At 43.9% G+C, this 22,479-nt stretch overlaps 1 protein-coding gene across 2 annotated transcripts in view; it reads right to left on the bottom strand.

Moving 5' to 3' along the window:
* LOC149317887 (neuromedin-U receptor 1-like) overlaps positions 1-21,727 on the bottom strand; it is a 32,137-nt gene extending 10,410 nt beyond the window's left edge. Inside the window, exon 1 of one of the 2 annotated variants that reach the window (XM_089507472.1) lies at positions 20,711-21,727. In XM_089507472.1, coding sequence (XP_089363598.1) covers positions 20,711-20,824 — 114 coding nt within the window. In that variant the 5' untranslated portion in view covers positions 20,825-21,727. The remainder of the gene's footprint in view (positions 1-20,710) is intronic. The other variant, XM_089507465.1, reaches the window with a different exon arrangement.
* Positions 21,728-22,479: the final 752 nt, after the last annotated feature.

Below are 22,479 nucleotides of genomic sequence, written 5' to 3'. Positions count from 1 at the left end.
CTCTTTTGCCAGCTGGGAAACTGGTTGGGGGAAATACAAGTTGAAAACAGAAACCGTTAACGGTAGTTTTTATTATCTTGTTTTAGCCACAGAACAGAAACCTCAGCATTATCATTAAGTCACAAGAGAAATAATGAAATAATAAAAAAAATCCACCGCTTCTTTTTTTTTTCTTAAGAGGAAAAGCGCAGAAAATAAATATCTGTAATGCAATAGAGGTTCACATTAAAAAATACTTATTGGAGGTTTTAAGATAGATTCCAGAAGGTCTTTTTTAAATGTTAGAGAGTCCGAATGGCCACTTCTTAGGAAAACTTTAGCTTTGGCAGAGGGTTGGACAAAACCAGTGGTCCCCAAACTTTTTCAGCCTATTTCCCCCTTTCCTCCAGAGCGACAAGCCTAGCATTGCCCAACACATATTTCTTGATATTAGATCTACCATTTGTGCAGAAGCCACCTGGGCAGCAGCATCTATCTGAGCCAAACCCAGCTTGCCACCGCCACCTCTTCTATCAGCCACTGCCTCCTCTTCTGTCTCAGCCTCTCATGTGTGAATACGGCAGCAGCTGCCTGCACCAGCCTTACAGCAAAAGGAAGACCAACTGGTTGGCTGCTCTGCTGCTGCTCCAGGGTGACTAGGAGCCCATGGAGCAGTCACCAAGTAGCCGGGGACTTCTGTTCAACCCTTTGACCTCAGGGCTCAGGGCTCTATTCTGTTCTCCATGTTGTTTAACATTTACATGAAATTGCTGGGAGAAGTCATCTGGAGTTTTGGGGTGCAGTGTCACCAGTATGCAGATGATACCCAACTCTCACTCTCCTTTTCATCTGACTCCAAGGAAGCTGTCTTTGTACTGAACCAATGTCTGCTGACAGTGATGGACTGGATGAGGGCAAACAAATTAATCCAGACAAGACAGAGGTGCTCCTGGTCAGTCGGAAGGCAGATCAGGGAATAGGGACTTTGCCTGTGCTGGATGGGATTACACTCTCCTTGAAATCTCGTAGAATCATAGAATTGGAAGAGACCGCAAGGTCCATCCAGTCCAACTCAATTCTGCCATGCAGGAACTCACAATGAAAGCATCCCTGACAGATGGCCATCCAACTTCTGCTTAAAGACCTCCAAAGAAGGAGACGCCACCAAAATCTCCGAGGGCATATGTTCCAATGTTGAACAGCCCTTACTGTCAGAAAGAACCTTCTAATGTTAAGGTGGAATCTCTTTTCCCATACCTTGCATCACAAAAAGATTTCCTGACAGTAAGAGCTGTTCGCAGGTTTGGGTGTCCTTCTGAACTCCGCTCTGAGCCTGGATGCCCAGGTTTCAGCTGTGGCCAGGAGTGCATTTGAACAGTTAAAACAAATGAGCTAACAGCGCCTGCTTCTTGAGATGCCAGATCTGGCTATGGAGCGGAAGTCTGGCAAGATCTGCTTGATTCCTACCCCTCTTATAGAGGAAAACCCAAAGCTTTTGATGCTGAACTTTTATTCATTTCCATTTCACAGACTTCAGGAAATGGGAAGCTTGCTTTTTAGGGCTTGCAATATGTTTGGGTTTTTGACATTTCTTCCACAACTTGTAGCCATACTAGAACGGCCCATTGTCCACTGTTTACTGCCCACTGCCCACTGGGTGGGCAGCATGGCCTTCCAGTTATTCTTGGATGGCAACTCCCATAACCCCTAGCAAGTGGTCAGATGCTGAGAGTTACAATCCAACAACATCTGGTTAGCTGAAGATTGGCTACCCCAAGTTAGAAAGTTATTTTGGAATTTTGGAGGTCCAGGTTCTAGCCCTTGTTGTGGTGGTTATATGCTGCCAAGTTGACTTTGACTTATGGTGACCTTAGGAAAAGAAAACCTCCAAGACACCCAGTGATTGCAGGACTTTGGAAACAGCCACTGCACATTCCCCACTGCACCATGGGACAAGCAGCAGGCACACAGGACGAATATGCAGTTAGTTGAACAATCTTGATATTCAGCACAGAGAATCCCAGAGTTGGAAGAGGCACCAAGGGCCATCTAATTCAACCCCATTCTGCCATGCAGAAAGACACAATCCAAACATTCCCAACAGATGGCCATCCAGCCTCTGTTTAAAAACCTCCAAGAAGGAGATTCCACCAGCCTCCAAGGCAGCAGCATCTTCCACTGCCAAACAGCTCTTACCGTCAGGAAGTTTTTCCTAATGTTGAAGTGGAATCTCTTTATCTGCATCTTAAATCCATCGCTCTGGGTCCTAGTCTCCAGAGCAGAAAACAAGCTTGCTCCATGCTCCACATGACATCCCTTCAAATATTTAAGCAAGGCTATTACATTACCTCCTAACCTTCTTTTCTCCAGGCTAAACATACCCTTCAGAGGGCTTGGAGGTTTCGAGACCTTTCACCATTTTGGTTGCCCTCCTCTGGATGCACTCCAGTTGTCCGCAGCCCTCTTGAACTGTGGTGCCCAGTACCCAACACAATATTACAGGTGAGGCCTGACTAAAGTAGAATAGAGCGGTCCTATTACTTCCCTCGATCTAGACATTACACTCCTATTGATGCAGCCGAGGATAATATTGGCTTTTCTAGCTGCTGCATGACAGATGAACATTGTAGCACAACTATCATTTAATTTTGAGAGTGTATGTTTGCACTAGGCAAGTGTAATGTAGTATCACTGTCTGTCTGTCTGTCTGTCTCTTTCACTCTCTCTCTTTCTCTTTGGTGGAAAATTGTGATCTTAGGAGTCCAGAGAGATCAAAGGCTGTAGGATAATGTGGCTCCAGATCAACAAGTTTCCCGCTGCTGAAAACAGCATGAGCGAGCAATCATCATCATTACTATTATTGACTGGCAATCGGTACTGCAGTTACGGATTCATATTCGCAGATGACCTACATAACTTTAAAGTAGATGATGAAAACATCGAAATAGTTGAGGATTTTCCATACCTTGGCTCAGTCACTAAGCAGTCAAGAAATCAAAAGAAGAGTAGATTTGGAAGGGCAGCCATGAAGGAATTACACAAGATCCTGATGTGTAGAGATAAATCATAGACGTGTGGTGCAATGGCTTGAGCTTTGGACTAAGACACTGGGAGACCTGGGTTCAAATCCCAGATCAGCCATGGAAACCCACTGGGTGACCTTGGGCCAGTCACACACTCTCTCAACCTCAGAGGATGGCAATGGCAAACCCTCTCTGAAGAAACTTGTCAAGAAAACCTTATAATAGATCTGTATTAGGGTCACCATAAGTAGAAAATGCATTGAAAGCACACAACAAGAAGAAACCAAAGTTAGGATGGTTCATGACATTGTATTCTCCATCACTATGTATGGATGAAATCTGGACACTGAAGAGAGCTGATGAGAAGAAAAATTATTCATTTGGGATCTGGTGCTGGAGAGAATTTCTACGGATAGCATTGACCACTAAAAAGAAGAAATAAATGGATCCCAGAACAAATCAAGTCTGAACTCTCCCTAGAAGCCAAGATGACTCAACTGTACATATCTTGGCATGATGTGACTCACTAGCAAAAGCAATAATACTTGGTAAGGTAGAAGGCAGTAGGAAAAGAAGAAGGCAGGATAAACCAAAGTACAGCAAGCTCAGTTTAGTCATCTTTAGTTTAATTTTTAGAAGGTCTTTATCCTTCCCTGCCAAAGTTCTGTTCTGTAGTTCTTTAGAGGCCTAACAGAACTACAAATCCCTGTATTCTGTAGAGTAGAACCACAGCAGTTAAAGTGGTGCCAAACTGCATTGTTTCTACAGTGTTGATGCATCCTAGGAAAGGAGTTCCAGAATCTGAGATCAGCCACCAAGAAGGCCTTCTCCTTCATTCACTAGGGCAAAAGGACACTAATAAAAACAGTATAAAGGGACAATATTAAACGCTTCATTAGTACAGCTGATCTAAATTCAGTGACCTCCCAGACTGAGAATCCAGTTACAGATTTCTTGTAAAATAAGGAGTCTCATTTTAAGGCTATGTAACAATGCAGTCGTCTGACTGCTCCATAAGCATGAAAGAATCTTGGATCTGACTTGAGTCTTGGCTGCCATAATGCTATTTTAAAACACAGTGTGTCAGTGGTCATAACAGAAAGAAAGAAGGGGAATATGGCATAACGGAAAATGTTTTTCCTTCCATTGCCTCTAGTGTACTACATATTTCCAATTCAGTCCTTGGAAAAATGGAGAAAAAACACCTCTGACCCTTACCATTTTTCAGTATTTCCCTATTTTTGCATTTCAGAGTGTCACCAAAAGACGTTTAGAGATCTGATGGTAGGAAAAACAAATGGGGCTGAGTGATCCTCAGAACCAAGACCATTATGCATTAAAAGCAATTATTTATGGTGATGGTGGGTGCATCTATACTGTAGAAATAGTGCAGTTTGACACCACTTTAAATGCCATGGCTCCATCCTCCATCCATGACTTCATTTTGGCACTGAGCTAAGGCTTCTTATTAAAGCCTTTGTGGTCTCTAAGGAGATTATCAGATGGGGCAAAAAGCCGGGAGTAAAAGGCATACACCTGGCAAAGTTGTGCAATTGGACTGAAGATTTTCAAACACATCACGGTTATCCAGTAATGCTCTAGCAAACAACCATTCATGGGGAAGTCTGCTGGTTTGTTTGCTGGTTTGTTTGCTGGTTTGTTTGCTGCTGGAACATTCCTGGATTTTCATGGGTTAAGTCCTGGATAAGCACCACGTCATCTGAAAATGTTCAGTGTGATTGCACGACTTTGGCGGGAGTATGCCTTTTTCTTCCCCGATTTCCCCCCGTCTGATAATCTCCAGATTTTGACTTCCATCTGTGTTACACTATTTTAGATTCCTCCAAATCCTTTTAAATTGCATTTTGGTTAATACATGACAGGGGGTAGTTGCAAGCAGTTAAATAAATGATTAAATTTTAAAAAATTCTTCTTAATAATATTTGTGTGATGTAGTTACCGTATTTTCCGGCGTACAAGGCAACTTTTTGACCCTCTAAAATTGGGTCAAAAGTTGGGGGCCGTCTTATACACCGGGGGCGCACGCTCTGGGGCCGCAGGCTTCTCAGGTCTCCGGAGGCCTGGGAAGGTGGCTGCCCCATGCCGGCTTCTAAGGGGCTTTTGGAGGCCCCTTAGAAGCCGGCGCGCACATGCACGGCCGGCTGTCGACTTCCGAGGAATAGGGGTAGCCTTACACGGTGAGTATATCCTAAACTCTATTTTTTTATAATAAAAGTTGGGGGTCGTCTTATACGCCGGAAAATACAGTATGTTTTAGTGGATGCAAAAAGGAATTAATTGCAATGGGTAACTATTACTAATAGCTAACTATTTGTAATATATTGCTCTCAAGTCCTGAGCTACTCCGAACACAATGCTCCACAGATCTGTTGGCTATGCTCACTGGGGATGTTAGGAGTTATAGTCCAACCCATTTGGAGGGCACCAGTTTGGGAAAGGCTGCTGTGGTTCAGAGACACATTTGGGGTAATTAATGACTGCATCTACACTGCAGAATCAATGCAGTTTGAACCACCTTAACCGTCATGGCTCAATATTATGGAATTCTGGGATCTGTAGTTTTGTGAGGTATTTAGCCTTCTCTGTCAGAGAGCTCTGGGGCCACAACAAACTACAAATCCCATGATTCGTTAGGATGGAACCATGACAGTTAAACCGGTGTCAAACTGGATGAAATCAAAAGTGTGGCAGCATCCATAGGTTGCGATCCTACACACAGTGCACTCAGTTGGGAAGAACCTCCCTGAAAAAAGTTTACTTCCAAGTAATCCCAGTTGGGTCCCACGAACTGAGACTGCAGGGGATGACAAAGGAGTCAAGCTTCTGGCAGTAAACTAGCCTGGATTGAAGGAGGACCATTACATTAATCATGAAAACTAAGCAGGCATCACATACTGGAGATAGAGACCAACTTAATTAATTGATTAATGAGTGTGCGATTAGCCATTTATTGGGTTAATAGAAAATTGAAAAGAGCTATAATTAATCACAAATAGCTGACTGAAATCTCTCCCTCTGCCAATCCTGGGTGATTGTCTTTCATTCTGCATTATCTAGTCCAAAGCGTACCTCACCTCTCTCTCTCTCTCTCTCTCTCTCTCTCTCTCAATCTCTCACACACACACACACTCACATACACACACACACACACCCCTTGCTGCTTGCTACTCAGTCATAAATTGGTGCGCATAGGGATCTTGTAGCACCTTTGAGACAGTGGCACTGAGCAGATGGGCCAAGATGCCCCCTGGTGCTCACCCAGGTCAGCACCCAGGTTCACAGGGATGGGCAGATATTTACACACCCGTCATTGCACCTTCCTGGGACCTGCTATCAGCACACACTCCTTACCCTTACCTTCGCTGGTACTGAGAATGTGCATCTGATGCAGAAATGGGACCCCAACTGCCCCGATGTGTCCAGATGCCCTGTTTCCACATCGGATGTGGCAAAGGGGGGGGGGGGCTCAGAGGAGGCTTGCCATTGCCTTCTCCTGAGGCTGTGAGTATGTGACTGTCCCATGATCACCAATGGAATTCATGGCCAAATGGGGAATCAAACCTTGGTCTCAGAGTTGTAGACTAACACTAAACCGCTACGCCACACTCAGGGATGCATACAAAGGGATTCAAAGCCAAATGTAGGGACAAACCACTAAAGTTCAGGACCTGCGTGGATAAAATAATCAATTTCAGTATCTCTCAAACTGAGCTTTGTTTAGTCTCAAATTCTTTCTAATCTCTATAGGAGGTAACTTGCAGATTTGGATAATTTTTTAAATTCAAAAACAAACTGAAATGAAATTAGTTTTTTGTGGGTTTTTCGGGCTATGTGGCCAGGAGTTTCTTCCCTGATGTTTTGCCAGTATCTGTGGCTGGCATCTTCAGTAAATGTTTGGCTGGAAAGGAGTTGGGTATAAATATATATTGTGTAACCTGGAATATACCCAACTCCTTTCCAGGTAAGCATTCTCTGAAGGTGCCAGCCACAGATGCTGGCGAAACGTCAGGAAGAAACTCTTCTAGAACATGGCCACAGAACCAAATAACCCACAAAAAACTATGGATGCTGGCCATGAAAGCATTTGACTTCAAATTGAAATGAAATTCCCAACTGGCCCATTCCTAATGAGAAGAAATTCCATCCACACGCTCCAAAAGCTTGGAAAAATGAGATTTTGGGATGACAGCTCCCAGAACCAAGAGCAGCTGGTGGCCTTCATGCCAAGAGTGTGGCAAATCTATTCTGGGTCCTAGTCTGAACTTTAAATAAGCTCCTCGGAGAGTTGAACCTATTCTGAGGATAGGGTTCAGCACTTTGTATAACCTCTTTAAAGTTTAGGCTAGAACCCAGAGTAGATGCACTGCTCCACTGACATGCAAACTGTCAGCCGTCACCGTCCAAAATCCTGTCCAGTCACCATGCTGACAGTGCTGTACAAGTAACTTTTCTAAGTTCTGGTCCCCCTCTCCACCCAAATTCCTGGAATCAGCTCTGACAGCTGCCTACACATTCTCTCAGTTCTTTTCTTTTTTCTCCAAACATCCTTGTTTAAAACACCCAATTTAAGTGGAATGACAGCCTCATCCATCAGGGTCTAGTGAATATGTACCTGTTTCTCATCAGGCTTCTCCGCAGAATGTCTTCCTATTGACAATTTAGCATGAAAAGAAATCGGGGATCGAGATTTCCCAATGCGGGAAAAAGATTTGTGCTTTTTCATCCACCAGCAAAAATACCCTTTTCTCCCAGCTGATGTGGTCTCCTTTTGGTAGAACATGGCTTTGATCTGTCTGTTTGAAACCTTGTACAGTCACAACTATTTGGGGGTGTCTCTCACGGCATTCTCTTTATAGCCTCCTCTCCATCTTTTCCTATGAAACTCACGGAAGCTTACCAAGACTAAAGCAGCTTAAAAACACACATCACTAAAAGCATGCAGAAGCTAACATGTCATTAAACTGCCACTACAATTAAAAGCAATCTAAATCATATCCGTTTTTTAAAAAGCAACAAATATGGACAAGACATCCTGGTTTTACTCATTTGACATAGTATATGAATAAAAATATTTTGTTTCTTTAATGTGCATACATACAGTCAGCTCTCCATATCCACAGATTTTTAATCTATGGATTCAAGCATCCACAGCTTGAAAACATTTTAAATATATATAAATTCCCAAAAGCAAAACCTGATTTTACCATTTTATTTAATAGGAAAACATCCATGGATTTTGGTATCTGCAGGGTGCCCTGGAACCAAATCTTTCCCTCCCCTTTAATTTTTATCCAGATGCTCTTCACCTGGCTTCCAGGATTGTAGTCCTGGATCTCTTCACATCCCTGACATATAATGCTATTCCTCCTCCTTTCCTGTTTGGGCTATTTCTCTTTAAATGGTTATACCCCTCTATTCTTACATTTCAATCAGGAGACTCATCCAACCAGGTCTCAGTGATGCCTATTACCGTATATACTTGACTATAAGTCAAGAATTTTTTGCCCCAAAATAATAATAAATAATAATAATAAACTGTTTATTTCTATACCGCTTTTCCTCAAGATCAAAGCAGTTCACATCTGATAAAAGATGACATATGCCATAATACAATATAAAAACAGTTATAACATTCAATTGCAATTACAACAATTCAATAAAATTATCTAAAAACAACAAATTAAAATAGTTGAAACTATAAACTATCCAAGTATCTTGGATAGCCTCCAGAATCCTGGGTAGACTTATGCATGGAGCAATAGGTCCTTCGACCAAGCCTCTCCCCGGTTGGGCTGCTTCTGCAGGTGGCAGCCCAGTTGGGGAGAGCCTGGGAAGGGCGACCGATTGCCCTGCAGGCTCTCTCTGGGTGGGCTTCCTCTGAGGAGAAAGCCCAGGCAGGGAAAGGCTTGCAAGGGCACGTGTTCACCCTGGAGTCTCTCCCTGGCTGGGCTGCCTCTACAAAGGAAAGCCTAGCTGGGGATAGGCTTCCAAGGGCGCGCAATCGCCAGCAGCCTCTCCCCAGCTGTATGTACAGTTGTATGTACACCGCTTTGATCTGAAAGGAAAAGCGGTATATAAATAAAAGCTTTATTATTATTACATTAACTGGGCTGCCCCCTTAAGTCTGATCCTCGACGTATCCACGGGTCATATAAAAACTCACATTTTTGGCCCCAAAAGTTGACTTCGACATATACACGAGGTCAACTTATAGCCAAGTACATACAGCATATCATATTTCCTTTGTTGTGCTAGGAGTTCAAGATCATCTTGTTTATTTCTCATGCTCATTAGTGTAGAGACATGGCAGACCATGGGTCCTCCCCACTTGCTGCCCGTGTAAGGTTTTTTCCCTCCCACTGCTGGCTCCTTGCCCTATTTGCTTTGTTCCCTCCATAACAGTTTGACTGTTATTTCCAGCATGTGATGAACTCCTGCCTTCCAAAATACTGTCTCTCTCTCCGGCATAACTCAGTTTAAAGCCCTCCTGATCAAATTCTTGAGATTGTTGGCAGAACCGTTTCTTCCAACTGGCTTGAGGAGGTGCAACTCAAGCCTTACCAGAAGTCTCCCCTCCTGGAACCGCAGCCCATGATCCAAAAATCCAAATTGTTCTCGGCGGCACCATCTGTAGAGCCAGTTGTTCACATCCGCTATTTTCCTCTTGCTTCCTGGACCATGCCCTTCAAGGTAGAGAGCTATTGAATACCATATATATTCGACTATAAGTCGACCTCATGTATGTGTCGAGGGCAGGTTTTGGGGACAAAATTATGGATTTTGATAAGTCAAGGGTAAAATTTAGAGGCATGTAACAAAGTATCTATGAAGCAAAGGAAAACAATGCCAAAGAATTTACAAAATTCCAGCAGGAATAACTTTAGTGTTACTCACACTAAAGGCTGGATGGATGAGAGAGTAGAAGGGGGTCAATGCATCCAGGACAGATTACACTCTTTCCTTTTACCAGGGGATGGTTCCATAAAGTACAGTATTGACATTGACCCATGGATAGGTCGACTCAGATTTCTTGGGTCAATTTTTTTGACTAAAATTTCTAGACATAGACGGAATACAAACCACCAGAAAGAGGTGGCTGGAAGCCGCCTGTCTTTTCCGTGTAGCTACGCTGCATCAACCCAATTGTGCGGCACAGATACGTGGAAAGAAAAGGAGCGCTGAATAGTGGCTCCTTTTAGCACCACCGCAAACTGCCTGTGGCGGCGCGAGCATGTCGCTGCCACACATGCCTATCTGGACGGCGCACAGCAGTGATGTCACAGCTGTGCGTGCCGTGTATACTTCACCGCACAGTGATGACGTCCTGGTGATGTCCTAGGGTTGTGGGCCATCTGGAAACGGCGCCCCGAGGCAACCCTAGCACATCACCAGGACATGCTAAAGGGCTCGTCTGTCGAGGGCCTAATACATGAGTATATTCAGTACTCCTGTCCTGGAGGGGGGTGTCTGGTTGTTGTTGTTGCTACTGTGTGCCTTTAATTCATTTCTGATTTATGGCGACCCTAAGCGGTTTTCTTGGCAAGATTTGTTTTGCCACTGTTTTCCTCTAAGGCTGAGAGAAAGTGACTTGCTGAAGGTCCTTATATTGGGAGAAAGGTGAGATATAAGAAAACAAAACAAAATGGCCAAACTGGGAATCAAACCATACTATAATCATAATCATTATTCAAACCGCTACACCACAATGGCACTCTATCTTGTCACTAAAACTACTGATAACCAGCAGCAGCTCTCTGGGTCTTTGGAAGATGAGTATTCTATTGCTTTCTACCTGAAGTAAATGCCTGGGACAGAACCTGGGAGATGTGTGTGTGTGTGTACAATTCAAGCATTTTGACACTGAGCTACAGTTTTCTCTTGTACCCTGGAGCAAGGCGGTAATGTAGGCAATAAATTTTAGTGACTACAGTTTTCAGATCCAAAATCTCAACACCAGTGTTGTTTCTAGCACCAAGTAAAAACACGTTTTTCATACTAAAGCATTCAGGCTTTTATGGATGGCATTTGGATCAGCATACGGTCCATGGTTTTAAATGGTCTTAAACTGTGTTAACTGGTTTTAAATACAGTCGGCCCTCCATATCCACAGATTTTTTTAATCCAAGAATTCAACCATTCATGGCTTGAAAATATTCAAAAAGATATAAATACCAAAACATAGTTTGAATCCGTTGCTCTAGGTCTTATTCTTTGAAGCTGCAGAAAACAAATTTGCTCCATCTGCAGTATGACATCTCTTGCAATATTTGAACAGGGCTATCATGTCACCTCTTAACCTTCGCTTCTCCAGGCTAAACATCCCCAGCCCCCAAGTCGCTCCTCTTAAGACATGGTTTCCAGAGTCTTCACCATTTTGGTGGCCCTCCTTTGTACACTCTCCACCTTGTCCACATCCTTTTTGAATTGTGGTGCCCAGAACTGGACAAAGCAGAAAGGAGTGGCACTATTACTTCTCTCGATCTAGACACTATACTTCCATTGATACAGTCTAGAATCACATTGGCCTTTTTAGCTGCTGTATCACACTGTTTACTCATGCTCAACTTGTAGTCTGCTAGGACTCAAGGGACTTTATCACACGGAGACGACTGGGGTTAAACAGCGAAAATTACATGAAAATTGATCAATCACAATTAACATTTTCATACGATGTCACAATTAAAGTACCATTATCCCGGGAATAAACAGGCAATAAAGAGCAACAAATTATTCAGGGGGAAATCCTGTGAATGATTTGTTGCTCTTTATTGCCTGTTTATTCCCAGGATAATGGCTCTTTAAGGCCATGTGTTTGAAAATGTTAATTGTGATTGTGCGATTTTCACCCAATTTCCACTGTTTAAATCCCTGCTTTTCCCCGCTTTATAAAGTCCCTCAATCCCTTTCGCATGGACTGTTGTCAAACCAAGTATCCCCCATCCTATAGCTGTGTGTTTTATTTTTATTTTTTCTGCCTAGGTGTAGTATCATACATTTTTATTAGCATTTATTTATAAAGCACTGTAAGGTTTGCACCTGAGCTCTCCAGGCACCCTCCCTGTTTCTCTCTGCTGAAATTCATTTTTGTTAGTTTTGGTCCAGTTTTCAAATCTATTAAGGTCATTTTGAATTTTGAATTTGGATCCTGTTCTCTGGAGGATACCCCTCCTAATCTGGTGTCCTCTGCTAATCGTAGATCACCACTCAAAGCACTACGCCATGCTGGCTCTTGTAAATATTATTTAATAAGATTTATGAACACTATTAATTAGCTATATTAACTGTCGTGTTAAAATAGCCATAATTTACAATTCTGCTCTGTTTCGTGGGCAACAAAGGGGGGGAATGAGTGCAAGTGGAGAGCAATAATTTCCGATTGCTCTCTTTTGCTCTTGCAATCCATCTCTCTCCATTTCTAGAGAGTGTGTCTGGAGAGATCATTTTGATGAAAGCTAAGCCCACTGGTTACGCCTAAGTACAAATACACTAGAAATAAATTACAGAGATTTTTTTTTAAGTGAAAATTTTTGGTGCTAAAAGATTTATTAGAAAGAAAGAAAAACAAGGAAGAGAAGGGTCTTTCCTTGGGGTGGGAGGCAGATGGGCGGGAGAGAGATAGCTATACAAATCCTTTCCAGGGCTTTTTCAAATTTGAGGGTTACTTGAGCATTCCCAAGCAAGGCACGTGTTTTGGTTCCAAAGAAGAAAAATGAATATGGTGTTTTGCAAATATTCTTTACAAGCCCAAAGGCCACCATAGTGGAAAATAACAACATGCCCATTCACACTTACTTGACCAGGTTTAAATGCTATGGAGAAATTTGCATCTGTGCACTGATTCAAAATCGATTCGGTGTTCCCACTACGTTTTAAGCCAGCGAATCTCTTTGTGGCATTTAAACCCGGGTCGCCGTGTCCACTTGCAACCGTTCTGGATCAAAATGAAGGTGACTCCATTTCCGGAACAGTGGCAGAGTGATCCAAATCGATCCAATAGCTTATTCACACTATCAGAGATTCGGATCATTGTAGTTCTGAAAAAAAGAACTGCTGGGGATCTGATGCCAAATGCACTGAATTAAGTGGGATTTTCGCTCTCCCACACACATACTGCACCAATTGCAGTCAAGGCGAGTGTGAACATCATGGAAATAAACTGGTTCCAAACTGTCCCAATCTGACAGGGACAGTCCCAGTTAATCCCCTATCTTCCCACTTTTGGGGCTGATTCCAAAATGTCCCAGTTCCTCAAACCTTCCCTCTTTGTCCTCATCTTATTCCCATTGCTTCAGGGGGGAGAGAAGAAGAGGGGGAAGAATCCTGCCCTTCCCAGGAGGCTCAAGCAAAAGCAGACTGCTGCAGCCTTCTTCCTCATTAACGTTTCCTATCTTCCCCGTACTCTGTGGTTGCTTGACCACACATGGCCCAGTTTTCATCAGGGAAATGAGCGAGGAGGGTATGCCATCAGTGCCAGTACTGAAATCCTTCATATTTCCTAATTTGTCTCCACCAGTCAGAGCCAAACCCATGAGTGTCAAGTTCCTCACGTAATAAGAGCAGACATACCTCTTGCCTTCAGCAACCATAACCTACAAAGGACTATTCTTTGACCATCTAGGGATGCTCACAGATACCTACGGTGGCATCCAAAGCTAGGACACACAGCTTTTTGAATACATTTCTGAGAATCCTCCACATTTAAAGAGTTCTTGTTGTTGTTTTATATGCCTTCCAGTCAACCCTAAGACAAACCTACCTTGGGTTTTTCTTGGGGTTTTTAGGGGCCTTCACCTGAGGCTGAGAGAATGCGACTTACCCAAGATCACTCAGTGGGTGGGCTTCATGGCCAAGCAAGGATGCAACCCTGGTCTCCAGAGTCATAATCCAACACTCAAACCACTACACCACACTGGCTTCAAAGAGACAAATGGTATATCCAGAGCTTGGACATGTGCTACTTTTGGACAGTAGTATACAGCATCCCACAGCCAGCATGGCCACTAGGAACACTGGTTAGGCTTTTCTGGGTACTGTGGTCCCAAAGAAAAACTCCCACAAGCTTTAGTGATGGCAGTCCTGTTGCTAACTGCTGTGAAGGTGACTTTGATTTATGACAAGCCTGTGAATGAGAGACCTCCAAGTCACCTCCATCAAGAACCCTGCTCAGGTCTTGCAAACGCAGAGCTCTGGCTTCCTTGACTGACTATCCATCTGGAATGCAGTCTTCCTCTTTTTTTACTATCTTCTACCTTACCAAGCATTATTATCTTTCTATTGAGTTATGGCTTCTCGTCATAAGTCTCCGTTCAGTCATTTTGGTTTCTAGGGAGAGTTCAGGCCTGATATGTTCTATTAACTATTTGTCTTTCTGGCAGTCCATGGTATCTGCAGAACTCCTTTCCGGCACCACACTTCAAATAAGTCCTATCCATTTTCTTCCCTGTCAGGCTTTCACAACCATACCTAGAAATTTGACATACAATGGCATGGGCAATTGCCGCTTTAGTATTTAATGATATTTCTTTAACTCCAGGATCTTGTCTAGAGAGCCAGCATGGCGTAGTGGTTTGGGTGTTGGACTCCAGCTCTGGAGACCAGGGTTCGATTCCCAGCTTGGCCATGGAAACCCAGTGAATTTAGGCAAGTCAGATGCTCTCAGCCTCAGAACACAACGGCAAACCTCCTCTGAACAAATCTTGCCAAGAAAGCCCCATGTTGGCTTCACCTTAGGGTAGTCAAAAGCAGGAAATGACTTGAAGGCACACAACAACAACATTGTGTCTAGCTCCTTCATAGCTGCCCTTCAAAGTCCTAGTTGTTTAATGGAGCATTGGTGTAATACAGTAAACAGCTTTGTTCCCTGTCTTCAGCTTGCAATGTGTCTATTGTTTTTCCGACGTCTTGCAACACCTTCAAAATGATATATTCCCCTCCTGTCTCAACAAAAGAGATCTGAGTGCCAAAGACTTCCCTTTTATGGGTTCAGGAACAGCAGGCAAATTTCCAAAGTGAATCTCAGCACCACTGCTGCAAAGTTAAGTCAAAAATCTACCTTTGCCCAAGGTCGTCCAGTGGGTTTCATGGCTGAGCTGAGAATCATACCCTGGTCCAGAGTCACAGTCCAACATTCAAACCATTGTGGCATACTGGCTCTCATATATATATATGCCATGGATAGTTGAATCCATGGATAAAGAATCCATGGATGCAGAAGGCCGACTGTAGAAGATACAGGATTCAGGGCAATATTACCACTAATAACTTTCTAAATTTTGTATTTATTTATTTATTTTGCTTTTGCACCTGTTTCTTTACATGAATTTGTTCTGAGTTCTATTCTGAATGTTAAAGGTCCCCTAGCTGGGATCTTTGCCCCCCCCCCCCCTCAGGTGCTGAACCTTTACTGAGGGTAACCCTTTTAAAGTTCTGACTTAAATCCAGAGCAGATTCAACTCCCCCTTTTGCTTTTGCTGTTGTTGTACCTGTTTCTTTACATTCATGAGCAGCCTTGGGTTCCCATTGAAGTGACAGGTAGAATATCAGACAGACAGACAGATACAAGGGTAGCAGGAGATTCCTTCCAAAGAAAAGGGTCTTCCTCTGCCAATCCAGGATACTCCTCACACTAAGAAGGGTGTACAGATGTTCTGGGGCCATAACCCACATCTGTTCTCCCCAGCTATGCATGACTTTCATCAGCAGGCACAATTTCATGGACACTGACTCACACGTCTGTATGTCTATGGTGATGGATACATGGCCACCCTAAATCACTCTGCCAGTCTACGACCCAAGAACTGCCCACACCCAGCATTTTGTGGCATTGCAATGTCTCTTCTGTGGCAAACAGGGCTGCTGGTGGCACTTGGGGGTGGGTGGGTGGGCTTGAATCTGCTCTGGGTTCAAGTCAGAACTCAGTAAAGGTTCAGCACCTTGGGGGAGAAAGATACCAGTTAGGGGACTTTTAACATTCAGACTAGAACTCAGAAGAGATTCAACACCCCATTGATATAGCAGCCCATAGATGGCTAAGGTGCACCTCCTCATCCTCTCTCTCTCTCTCTCTCTCTCTCTCTCTCTCTCTCTCTCTCTCTCATACACACACACACACACAACCACAGGAGGCACTTGGGATTGTTTATGCAGTTACATTGCTACTGCTGTCTTACTGACCTAAAGGGAGAGTGGTTTCAGCTTGCAATTTCCACCCCAAATTTAGCATCACAAAGTAATATTAGTAGTAGTTTGGATGGATACAGATTTGCATTCAGAGCAAAGCCCTTGGTAAGAGCTGTTTTGACGGCAGACCAGACTACTTTGGATTCCTTTCTTCTGTGGGAGGTTTTTAAAGCAGATATTGGATGGCCATCGAATAGGGATGCTTTAGCTATCAATCTCCTACATTGACAGAGGGTTAAACAACTGTTCGAGTTCCCTTTCAGCTCCATAATTCTATGGTTCTAGGAAATCGGTGAAACAAATTACTCCTACATCTAATTTAAGCTCCATTCATTTCAATAGGGCTTTTCTAAGTAGAAATAGTCTGGATCCAACACTGGGTTTCCAAGATGACCTGCATCGCTTCCATTGCCCAGACCCCTGACCCTGAGCTCAGAAAAATCACTCCAGTGGATGATTGAGTTGTAATTCAAAAGTAGCTTTTGAATGCTCTGGAAGCTGGGACCGTCACCAGGCGATATATGTTGGCCATCGGAAGGGGCTGTCAGATGGAAGACGGAGCAAGGCTTTTGGCAGGACCTGAACCTATGGATTCAAATTACAAGAAGCAAGATGATTCTATGATTCTATAAGATTCTGATGAAATGTTAGGAAAAAATTCCTAAAGACAGGAGCTGTTTAACCGTGGAACAGAGTTCCTTTGTGGGTGGAAGACTCTCTTTCCTTTGAGTATTTTAAACAGAAGCCGGATGGCCACCTTTCTCTCGGTCTGCTTTAGTGGTGATGAAGGGCTTGAAGCAGATAGCCTTTCAGGGTCTCCTTCCAACATGGATCTGAAAGCCAGCGGAGACCTTTTTCCTGAGCTCTTCCTCTGTGACATTCATCCAATTTTCACAATATCTATAACCAGCCTGGCACTCTGTCTTCTGGGCATCTAATATGGATTTGTCCCTTCTTGGCCATTCATTTGTTTTGCAACAGTTGGTTGGGTCCTTAACTACTTATTCTTTCTCTCCCTTCCTCCCCAACCTTCTGTATCAGGCCAACCTGTTTCCCATCATCCACACAAACTGTTTCATTTGTTCTGGAATTGCAATCTGCAAATTTCTTTTTTCAATAGCTATGGCAAGACCAGCAGAATAATAGCAAGACTGAAACGAAAACAGTTACAGGCAACACAGTTACCTGTAATGAATTACTTTTTAAGGGGGACGCTGCCATGAAGGTACATGTCAAATGCAACTTGGCAAGAAAGAAGGAGGTTACGTTATCAGTAGAAAGAGTAACTAGGTTTCTAGTTACTTTTGAAAGTTACTTTTTAAACACCTGTGGCTGGTGTCTCTTGATGCCAAATCCGCTTGGGGATTTAGTGCAAATAGGCTCTGCATTTTCCATGTCTCCTTCAAATTTCGGACTAAAAAACAGTGAATTCATCTCCATGCTGACAGTGGAGCCACAATTCTTGTGGGCATTTGTAGGGGCATTTCGACACAATTTATTCTCACATTTTCTGCCATTCCCTCATCAAACCTAAGATTTATTTTTCTTCTCTCTCTCAAAAAATGGACAGCCAGCATGGCATAGTGGTTTGAGCACTGTACTCTGGGTTTGAATCCTGGTTCAGCCATGGAAACCCACTGGGTGACCTTGGGTGAGTCACACTCTCTCAGCTTCAGAGGAGAGCAAAGGCAAACCCTCTCTGAAGAAACTTGCCAAGAAAACTCCATGATAGGTTCACAACAACAAACAGAAAACATGAGCTTCTGTAGACTAAAGTCTACTTCCTCAGATGCTTTTAGGATGTAGACTGAAGTCTACGAAAGCTCATGCTGCCCACTTTTTTCTTTCAGTCTCAAAAGTGCGACAAGATCTCTCTATGTACTGATTCCGCAGACTAACACGGCTATATCTTTGAATTCCAACAAACAGAAAAGGCAGCGATGCCACAAGAGATGAGCAACTGTGCAACACTGCAATGAAATCACACAACCCACCCTCTCCAAGCAATGCAACAAGGAAGGGGGATTTTGAGAAAAGTAACTTCTCCAACTCTGAGTGCTGGAATGTGTGTCCTAAATTGCATTCGTTTGTTGTTGTATGTCTCCAAGTCATTTTTTTACTTACAGCAACCCTATCATAGGGTTTTCTTGGCAAGTGTCTCCAGAGGGCGTTTGCCATTGCCAGCCTCTGAGGCTGAGAGAGAGTGACTTGCCCAAGGTCTGTGGGTTTTTGTACTAGGGCTGGGATTTGAACCCAGCTCCCCAGAGTGGCAAGGAGCTTTGCTCTGGTGCCACTCCTGTCATTCTGTGCCTTCAAGTCGTTTCTGACTTATGGTCACTCTATCCTGGGATTTTCTGGGTACGTTTCCTCAAAGGGGCTTATGCTCATGCCCTCCTCTGAGGCTGAGAGAGTGTGACCTGAACAAGCAGGTTTCTATGGCCGAGCCAGGATTGGAACCCTGCTCTCCAGAGTCCAACTCAGCTTCTGGCGCCACAACAACCCACAGTTCCCAGAATTCCATAGCGGTGTCACGCTGGGGCTGTTTCTGCAGGGCGTCCGGGACCCCCTGGCAGCGAAAGCGAGATCAACCCAGATTCCCCCTGCAGTGTGGATGCAGCCTGAGACCCAAAACCCTAAATCTAGGCTCACCTGTGGCGCTTGGCAGCCAAGGCTGGGTCCGCCCCGTCCATCCAGGCAGGAGATGCCCCGATCCTCCAGCCTCTTAGGTCCTCCAGGTCCGGGAAAAGGCGGAGGAAGGCGGCAGCAGCAGCAGCAGCAGGAGCAGGAGCAGCATCCAGCTTTGCGCTGCCTGGCCTCCTCTGCAGCCCTGCCTGCCTTCTTTGCAAAGCCCTCTATGCAAAGGCGGACCGCTCTGGCCACTGCCTTCCAAAGCTGCCTGGGAGCCAGACATCTGCCGGCGCTTCTTGCAGCGGTTTTAAAGCGCCACTCGTGGGCGGGACAGGCGAGGCGAGGAGGCGGCAGGAAGGCTAGAAGAACTGCCCTACCTGGGACCAAGCCTTGGCTGCAATGGGGACTGCAGCCAGGAAAGCAGAAGAAGGCTATGAAGAAGGAATGGGGAGAGCAGCTAGGAAAGCCCTGGGCAAGAACTACACCACTCAGCAGAAAAGCCAGCCTCCTACAAGGCACTGCATCCCTCTCACCAAGGATGGATGGATGGATGGATGGATGGATGGATGGATGGGAAGGAAAGCCATTGGCTGGAGAATCAGTTCTGACTCTTAACTGATTTTAATCTGCATTTGATAATTGGGTTTTCTTTTCTTTCTTTCTTTTAGTTTGAAATAGGGGAATAAGGGGATTATGTAAATCTTAAGTATCTATCTATTTTATATTTTAAGGTGTATTTTTGTGTTGTAAGCCGCCTCGAGGCTTTTGGGACAGGCAGGATATCTATCCCGCAATAACGTTAAACCCCATGAGTGTGTTCAGATTGCCATTGGATTATACTTCCAATTTCCCTTGTCTGATAAACTCCCTCGACTTGATCCTCCTTCCTCAGATGTATTCAAGTCTATGAAAGTTCATGCTACCAACGTCTCTCTTTCCGATCCCTTTGCATACTGATTTTCCAGACTACACAGCTCTGTCTTTGAATTCTAATACCAATGAAAGCATTGATTTCAGTTAACTTGGGCATGTTCGTTCTTCTGTCAAATTAACATGCTGTCCACATTCATAATTTACACGCTGCACACAATTCTATCTTTATGAAGCCCCCTCCCCCAAAATAGGGAAATTTTGTTCAGTCCATATAAAAGGAAAAACCTTGCAACTCTCAAGTTGGTGACATACCTTACAATGAGGGACACCTGCCAGTCACATATGGGACAAGTTTTCTGGCCCTCAAAGAAGGACATCCTTTATAATAAGGGATACCTGCCAGTCTGATAAGGGACAAGCTTTTTGGACTTCAAATAAGGGACATCGTATATGATAAGAGACATCTGCCAGCTTCATATAGGACAAGCTTTATGGCCTTCAAATAAAAGTCATCCTTTGTAATAAGGGACACCTGCCAATCTCATAAGGGATAAGCTTTCTGGTCCTCAAATAAGGGACACTTGCCGGTCTCATATGGCCTTCAAATAAGGTCATCCCTTATGATCAAGGGGGCATGCCAGCCCTGAAAGGAACAAGCTTTCCAACCCTCCAATAAAAGATATCCCTTATTAGGGTTGCCATAACTGTCCACTATTACCAGGGACAAAATGTGGAACAAATTCTAGACCAAACTGTAGGACATTTAAGAAAAATGGAGGACCTTAAATGTCCTACATTTTGGGCTGAATTTTGTCCTGCAGTTGTCCTACAGCTTGGTCTCGAATTTGTCCTACATTTTGTCCCTGGTAATAGTGGACAATTATGGCAACCCTACTTATAATAATAGACACCTGGCAGCCCTACCAACTTTTAATCCTCCAATTCTGGACAGAGAGCAGATTAATGGACGCCGGGGAGGAATATTATCTCTCAGTAGGTTTCCATACCTCATTGGAAGAGATGTCTGGTTTCTCTTGTGAATTTGCCAGCAACTCAGTGGTGACAGGATGTTGGGGGATCTTTTCATACCTTGCCGTAACCATGAACAGTTTGCAGCCCATCTCAGGTTCTTTGGCCTCTGTACAGGTAGCGAGAAGTACATTGCAGCAAAGGAATAATAATAATTTAAAAAAAGAAATGACTCTCCTTGTGTGGAAGAATTCAATATTTGCTGTGCTACTTGGAGCCTGATATGATGAAAGATCTTGAACTGCCCAGCCTTTGTAGCTGGCAGCAGCTGTTACATGAGTAGATAGTGCTAATGTAGGGGAGAAAGAAACTCATGCCTGGGAAATGTTGCATGGGAGATGTAGCTACGATGACATAGCTATGGTCCAAACCTTTAAAAACCACCTTAAATGCCCGGCAGCCATACCAAGAGAAGGAGTTCTGTAGCGCTGGCAATACGGGCCGCATTATCCTTCTGCACTCGACTCAGTCAGCTGCCACCTTCCCTTTCCAGGAAATCTGCAGGGCTCCAAAGCCTTCACAGGTGTTCCTTCAGCCCCGTCTTTGTTGCTCCAATAGCCAGACTTCTGTAAGGCATTTAAAAATCTCCCAGCATCTCAGTTCACCCGACAATCTTCAAAAGCCATACGGGCCAAAAGCCAATAGGAATTATTCTGTCTACAAATCATTCCGATAGTGATTAATTATTGTCGGGGCGTGTGGAATGACGGGCTGTGTCCACCACTACCACCTTCAGAGTTGAACCACGTCGACAGGATGCCAGGGAGAAGGATTTTGAAGAGATGCCTGCAACTGATAATGACACTAACAAGCCTTCACTCTTCACGAGGGCTTTAATAAATAAGTTACTTTGTCAACCAAACAACCATAACAACTAAACAGATAGGCAGTTACATAACAACAACTGTCATAGCTGACACCAGTAACAACCCACTCTGAGGCACCAACTGTCTCACTCTCAGTGACAGTTGAGAACTGACAGTTGACAGTTGCATCAACATTCCAATGATGCATTGTTTAAATGCTGACACATATCACTGCCACTAGAGCTGTAAATAATTTGCACAACAGCTCCACCTAGTGGCCACATCCATGTTATTTTATCAGACCTGTTTACCGTGGTCCTGACAATTATATCATGCCCACAATCAATTTGGTGGTTAGCTTTTTTTTCTTTTCTATATGGTAATTTTATCTGTTCCTCTTTTTAATTGTTACCATCTTAGAGTGTACACCTTGGGCAGGCTTTTATATACTCTTTAAGTTTACTGACTTTGTACAGCACTGTGTATAATTACAGCACTTTAGAAATAAAGTTTAATAATAATAATAATAATAATTAGCTGAGGTCCTGCCACCATTTCACCATGTGTATCTCTCACTCCTGGGCAACTCAGCTCTCATTTTAAAGCAATGCCAGTTGCTGGTGTGTTGTTGTTGTGTGCCTTCAAGTTGTTTCCAGCTTATGGCAACCCTAAAGATCATGGCTTTTCTGAGGCTGAGAGTGTGTGACTTGCCCAAGGTCACTCAGTGGCTTCCCATAGTCAAACAATTCTGACCAGCAAATGAATCCTCTCTGGAAGGACCCCTTGGTGATCCTGATCCAGCTGCTTTTACTTGTGCTGAAGCCCAGCTGAAATCAACGAAAGGAGGGAATCGTGACTCAGGATCACAGCTTGGTAAAGAAGTTTAATTTTTGAATTACAGCCCCCAGAATTACCTAGCCAAGACAGCAACAGTAGCCCCC

The sequence above is a fragment of the Sceloporus occidentalis genome, unplaced genomic scaffold (genome assembly GCF_023333645.1).
Source record: "Sceloporus occidentalis isolate IW3139 unplaced genomic scaffold, rSceOcc1.0.p SCAF_2, whole genome shotgun sequence".
In the NCBI taxonomy this organism is placed as follows: domain Eukaryota; kingdom Metazoa; phylum Chordata; class Lepidosauria; order Squamata; family Phrynosomatidae; genus Sceloporus; species Sceloporus occidentalis.
The sequence above is the reverse complement of the archived record's forward strand: the minus strand, read 5'-3'. Positions and strand labels throughout refer to the sequence as shown.